The sequence below is a fragment of the Vitis riparia genome, chromosome 11 (assembly GCF_004353265.1).
Source record: "Vitis riparia cultivar Riparia Gloire de Montpellier isolate 1030 chromosome 11, EGFV_Vit.rip_1.0, whole genome shotgun sequence".
NCBI classification, from domain to species: Eukaryota; Viridiplantae; Streptophyta; class Magnoliopsida; order Vitales; family Vitaceae; genus Vitis; species Vitis riparia.
Window position 1 is genome coordinate 19,374,497 of NC_048441.1, and position 5,994 is coordinate 19,380,490.

At 39.2% G+C, this 5,994-nt stretch overlaps 1 protein-coding gene across 1 annotated transcript; it reads right to left on the reverse strand.

The window, feature by feature from the left end:
* Window positions 1-1,305: 1,305 nt before the first annotated feature.
* On the reverse strand, window positions 1,306-5,791 carry LOC117924712 (sucrose synthase). The gene is made up of 14 exons (XM_034843433.1): window positions 5,690-5,791; window positions 5,147-5,280; window positions 4,812-4,938; window positions 4,556-4,707; window positions 4,283-4,475; window positions 3,847-4,182; window positions 3,662-3,757; window positions 3,392-3,565; window positions 3,166-3,282; window positions 2,888-3,054; window positions 2,585-2,804; window positions 1,926-2,494; window positions 1,681-1,819; window positions 1,306-1,596 (listed from the first exon to the last, which is right to left on the reverse strand). The coding sequence occupies exons 2-14, from the start codon at window positions 5,242-5,244 to the stop codon at window positions 1,564-1,566; spliced, it is 2,421 nt and encodes an 806-aa protein (XP_034699324.1). The 5' UTR covers window positions 5,245-5,280; window positions 5,690-5,791; the 3' UTR covers window positions 1,306-1,563.
* Between the last annotated feature and the right edge of the window lie 203 nt (window positions 5,792-5,994).

The following is a 5,994-nucleotide window of genomic DNA, read 5'->3' on the forward strand; positions in this document are numbered from 1 at the left end:
CAATTTTTTTTTTTTAAACATAACTTACTATTTTTTGTTGTGTGATATATTATTTAAACTGTTATCTAAAAATTGGGTTCTGGTAGCTTATTTTTTTTGTTAAATGATACACTTGAATTTCACATTGAATTTCATTCCTACATAGTGCTTAATAAGTGGTTTTTTTGAAAATTATTATTTTTTGTTTTATAATACATCACCTAAAACATTATCAAAACATTTTTTTTTGAAAAAAAATATATATATATTTAAACATTAATGGTTTGTTTGAAAATTATTTTTTATAACATTTTTTTATTCTTCAAAATAAAAAAAATGAGAAAATATATTTGACAATAAAAAAAAGTTATTTTTTATTTTATATTCTTAAAAGTAAAAAATGTTTTTAGAAAACATATTTTAATTATTTTTATTTATTTTTTAGGGATTGTTTAAAAAAATATTTATACGTAGAATACAAATATTTCAGGGTACTAAATTGTTTTTTGTATTATAAAATATAAAATTTCATATAACAAATTTTTAAAATTATTTTTAAAAATAATTACCAAACATGTCATTTTTAATTAGAATTACTCCCAACTAAAAACCTTTTGAGTTTTGCAACAATGTACCTACCGAAACAGAGCCTTGGCACGCCGCACGCTTAGGTTGCCCTTTTTTGGTATCTTGCTTTGCTTATTAAAATAATGACTTCGTTTTAAGTTTCGGTTCAAATTAGGCCTTTTGGGTATTAAGAATATAGGTCTTGAATGAATCTCTTTTGCAACAATTGTTCAAAACAATCCTTTTTGTCCATGTGACTATGTTTTGCTTTTTGTTTTTTCTTCTTTAAATTAGTTTCAAACCTCATTCAACGATTATAGCTATGGTACAAAAATCATATTGTGAAACTGTGGTTTTAAATTAATCTTAAAAAAGTAATCACACGACCAAAAATGGATTTGTTTTGAACAAATTTTCCAAAAAAAAGGCAAAACTTATTTTCTTGGGCTGAGAGGTCAATTTTCATTATTTTGTTTTCTCCATTCTGTTTTTCAGTTTGTCACCCATTAGCCCAACTTAATAGTAATGAACGGTTGAAAATTTTCTTTGGTTCTTACTGACCCCATTCCTGAAACAGTCTAGTCTAGTTCTGCTCAGAGTTTCCCATATAGTGTCCAAGGAACTGAAAAAGGGTCTACTTGGAGGGTCCTTTAGTACCTCACCAGATGAAGGCATCTCCATTGGCTTCAAGAAAAGGTTGTCGTGGCATTAAAGATTGAAGACACCCAATAAGGTAATGCTCTCTTGAAGCAACTGGAGTAGGGGAAAGATTGGAATTTGATTCTTAACCAATATGACAGATAACAGAGCCAAATCTTGGCAAGCAGTGTTACCCAATAAAGGTAACAGATTTTAATTGAAATCCAGGAGCCTTAACATCCCATGTTCAAACATTACAGATAACAAAAAGCAAAAATTGAAATGCCTTCTTTTCGGCCAAGCCTCAAACAATGACAGTTATTCCACACAGCTCAGAAAACTTGCAGCTTGCTTCTAGCCAATGCCTCTGCCTTTTAGCTACTCTTCCACAGCCAGAGGAACTGATTGAGCCTGGAAATACAACAGAGCAAACCATCAGCTAGAGAAAAACTTTGAGGGAATTGCATCCCACAGGGATAGTGGTGAAGGGCTTACCAGCTTGCGGTACTTGAGGGCATAAAACATTTCAAGGTAGCGGCGGGTCTCACGGCGGTCAAGGTTGGAGACATACTTCCAGAACCCATAAACCCCAGCCAGGGTCAACAGTCTCTCAGAGTAAATTTTCCATGTATACCTTTGGATTGTGAAGCAAAGAAACAGAAACAGGACAGCTTAGTGAAGAAACAGAAACAGGACAGTTGCAAAGGAATGCCTGTAGAAAAGAAAGGTTTTTCACTTACTTCTCTTCAATACGCTTCAGGCCTGCCTTGGAGATCTTATCCCAGTGAGTTGGGTCTGCCTTGCATTTCTCAAAGAAGTTGGCAAGGAGCTCAGCTGCCTTGTCTCCATGGTAGGGATCAATGTGGAAGCCTGACTTTCCATGCACAATGATCTCGGCTGGGCCACCATTGCAGGTTGCAAATGTTGGCAATCCACAGGTCATGGCCTCGACAACAGTCAATCCGAAAGCCTCGTAGAAGGCAGGCTGCACAAATACTCCCTTGGTGTCAGCAATGTAGCGGTAGAGTTCACCGTTCCTGACACGGTCCATCTGGGAGGAAATCCATCTGAACTGGCCATTCAGTTTGTAGGTTTCTATGAGCTCATGCATCTTCTTCATCTCTGACTGCTCTTCCAAATCCTTGGACTCCTTCCTTCGGTCTCCACCCACCACAACAAGGTTAACCAATTCCCTGAGCCGGGTATTCTTACCATACCACTCAACAAGTCCCGTCAAGTTCTTCACGCGGTCCAACCTCGCCATTGAGAATATGATTGGCTTGTTACGGTCTTTTAGTACACATAAGTGCTGTTTGACACAATTGGATGGTTAAAAATCAAGTCCAGTGGAGGATGGGGAAAGTGAACTGGTGGAGAAAGAGAGAAGAACTCACAAGTGTTCTTTATTCTCAACAGGGCTGAAAAGAAGCTCTTCAATTTCTGGATGGAGGGCCTTCAGCCTCATTTTCTCTTCAGTGTAGGAGAAGTAGATGGTCATATCTGCTCCTGGTGAAACGATGTTGAATTTGGGGTCAAAAACATCGATACCATGGACTACTCTGTACAGCCCAGGCATGGTGAATCCAGTATGACTCTCGTATTGCCCAACAGTGTCCTTGCTGGAAACATGGAAGGGAAAAACAAGTTAGGGTAGGGAAGATCATTGGACAAGAAAACTATTTTTTTGAGGTGCCAAGCATACCTTCCAGCAATCTCTTGGAAGGTACTGGTGATGATAAAATCGGTATGGTTCATGGCAATAAGATCAGCTGTAAACTGGCATGAGAAGTGGTACTTGTCCTCTAGTTTCTTCCAATAGATGTCTGATTCTGGATATTTGGTTTTCTCCAGGGCATGAGCTATGGTGCACTGTAAAAGATACCAAAGCCGGGAGAAAGGGTGAGCTACTGAGAGTGGACAAAGGAGATACCCTGTACAGAAGAAACCAAAAGAGATAAAACTGTAAACTTCAGTACAAACCTGTGTAACCCCTAGCTTATGAGCCAGCAAAGAGGCAACAATGTTTCCATCGCTGTAATTGCCAATGATAAAATCTGGCTTGGTCTGTAGCTCTGTAGCAAGCTCATTTGCAACATCCTACCAACACAAAAATATTTATAATCTCAGATAGTGAGCCAAGAGGATGATGCAAGATGGGAAAATCCATCATCGATTGAAAATATAGAAACATAGATCTGTGTTTCACCTCAGTGTAAGTTTCCAGGTATGGCCACACTTCAAATCTGGAGATCCATTTGCGGACAATTCCCTTCTCAGTTCTAAAGGGAACTCGAAGGATGATTGAATGCTCTGTTCCATAAACTTTCTCGATACGCTGGTTGCAAGTCGTCCCTACTGCATCAGGGAGAAGTCTAGTCACCTGGGTGTCACAGAAAGATAAAAAGTATCGATTAGAGAATCAGAACAACATCAAACAGAAGAAGGATCAAGCAATTATAATATTTTGCTAACTTACAATGATGATCTTGGGAGTGATATCAAGTCCTTGCTGCTTGATACGGAGAAGCATCTCAGTCTCCATGGCACGAACTTGATCCAGAATATAAACAACCTGGAAGATAAAATCAAGCAGTCCCTAAGAATTAACCTTTGTAAGGTAGGAAGAAAAAGGAGAGTATGGTTGGTTCCGAATGATCACACCTGGCCACCAGTGTCAGGGTAGCCCAGAACATTGTCCTGAGCAAAGTAGCCATGGGGGGAGAGAATAACAACATTGAAAACCATGGGGATTCTCCCAAGAAATTGCTCAAGAGTGCAGGGGTCAGGAGCCTCAAGAAGGTCCAAAAGTAGATGAATCATCTCCAGCACACGCTCAGCAGTATCACCCCACCCTCTTTCCAGGCCAATCTCTTGGAACTTGTGCTCAAACTCAGGGTATGGAGTCTCTGGAGCCTGTGAAGACAGATACTCCTCTGCCTTCCTTAGAACAAATTGGAGGGTATCCAGATTCTGAATTCTGTCATTCAGCATCATTGTCTGCAAAAGAATACGAGACAACCAAGAACTATTAGGTATCAATTTGTTAACATAAGGGGTAAGTCTAAATGTGAAAAATGGACTACAGAAAGGGGTTTACCTTCCCCTTGTATTGGTGAGTTCGGAGGAAATCAAGCAGGGGCTGCATGCTGTCTTTGTCATGGAACATTTTCGCAGAGAGGTGTCTGTTGAGGAACTCGACACCATTTCCAATGGACTTGGAAAGAGTTGGGCGAGGGACGGATGCAGTGAATGGTTCAAAGTCCAACTCAAGAACGAAGTTGCCATTGCAGCTGCATTAGAGGGGGAAAAATGGTGAAAATGAAAAGGAAAAATGAAGTAAAACACAGAGCAACTCCAAACTCCTTGTTACCTCCCATCCACAAGTTCTTCCTTGAAATGCAAATACTCAGGCACAAGCAACTCCTCAACAACAAGCGCGCTCACATTCACGCGAATATGCTCCCAAACACCAGGCCTTGGACGAACAGCAAACGCAATCCATGGAGGCAGAACTATGGCTTCCTAAATTACAGAGTTGGCCAAAAGAATGAGAAGAATTCAACAACATATGATTCAATCAGCACCAGAGAAAGGGGGAAATTTTCTTTTTGGTGTCATAAACCTACCTGTATGGACTTCAGGACATCTCCAAATGGCCCATCACTTAGTTTTTTTCTGTTTACTTCGGGTAAGGCCTCAAACTCAGCTAGAAGCTGATGGGGTTGCAGAATTCCTTTTCCATGGCCTTCAATCCTACAACGCCCAAGTAAATTTACAGTAAGTCATCATCTCACAACTCCAATCTATTATCTTTAAAATGATCGAGTATGTAAACAAAATAATGGAATAACAGCTATGTTGCTCGATCTCCTGCAAATTGAATGAAAAATGGCTCTGCAATATAATTAGCTACATGACTGCATCCTACTTAAGCCATGGATCTACTCAACCATTCTCATACCTTGACAGGAAGGACAGGATTTCATTGCGATGGGCAGTGAGAGTTTCATCCAAGCGTGCCCTGAGGCTGTGAACCCCGGTCAGAACACTGTCGGCCATGTCTCCTCTCTGGGTTCTTACCTAATTTCAGACAACCTTCAACGTAAGAGAAACAACTGTAACTAACAGATCAAAATCATCCAAAGCTTCTTATTGAGAAGAAAGTCAAGACCAACCAGCATTCCACCATCTAGAAAGGCTTAAATTTCAAAATTGGACACCTCACACTTATAAATAATAGTATAAAGTCTAGTATGTTGTTGAACTAAAATCAACTCTAATAAATAATGCAAAGACTATTAAGCTATCATAAGATCTAATTCTGTTTGACAACGGAAACCTACAGCTACCAAACCCAAATCTGGGAGATGAAAAAATTTAGAGCAATATCACCTGAAACAGAAGCTGAAACACTGAAAACAAACATAAAAGGGAAGAAAAAGAAGAAGAAGAAGAAGAGAAGATCAGACTGAGATCTTCAGAAAACAGAGAGGGGGAGGAGTACCTAGAGAAGAGGTGAGTTGATCACAATCAACTAGAGAATGAAAAATGAAAGGAGATAGAAGAATGGAAGAAACGTGGGAAATTTATAGAGGCCTGACCAGAATGGTGGATGTAAGCAACAGTAAAAAGGCAGGGTGGGTTGGTGGGAGAAATCAAGTTGAAAATATGTTCCCCCTGTTCTCGCACAAAATGAAGGATCAAAGCTTATGGGAGGTGATTTTTCTAATTACAAACAAAATCCTCCTGCACCAAAATAACATGCCAAGACAGAAGTAAATTAAATAAAAAATACTTTTCCATAAAACA

Excerpts from the sequence above, each read along its gene's own strand:
- LOC117924712 (XM_034843433.1), bottom strand. The coding sequence starts at position 5,244 with ATGGCCGACAGTGTTCTGACCGGGGTTCACAGCCTCAGGGCACGCTTG. Across the intron at positions 4,939-5,146 it reads ATCCTGTCCTTCCTGTCAAG|GATTGAAGGCCATGGAAAAG; the intron begins GTATGAGAATGG and ends TGGGCGTTGTAG. Across the intron at positions 3,055-3,165 it reads ATAAGCTAGGGGTTACACAG|TGCACCATAGCTCATGCCCT; the intron begins GTTTGTACTGAA and ends TATCTTTTACAG.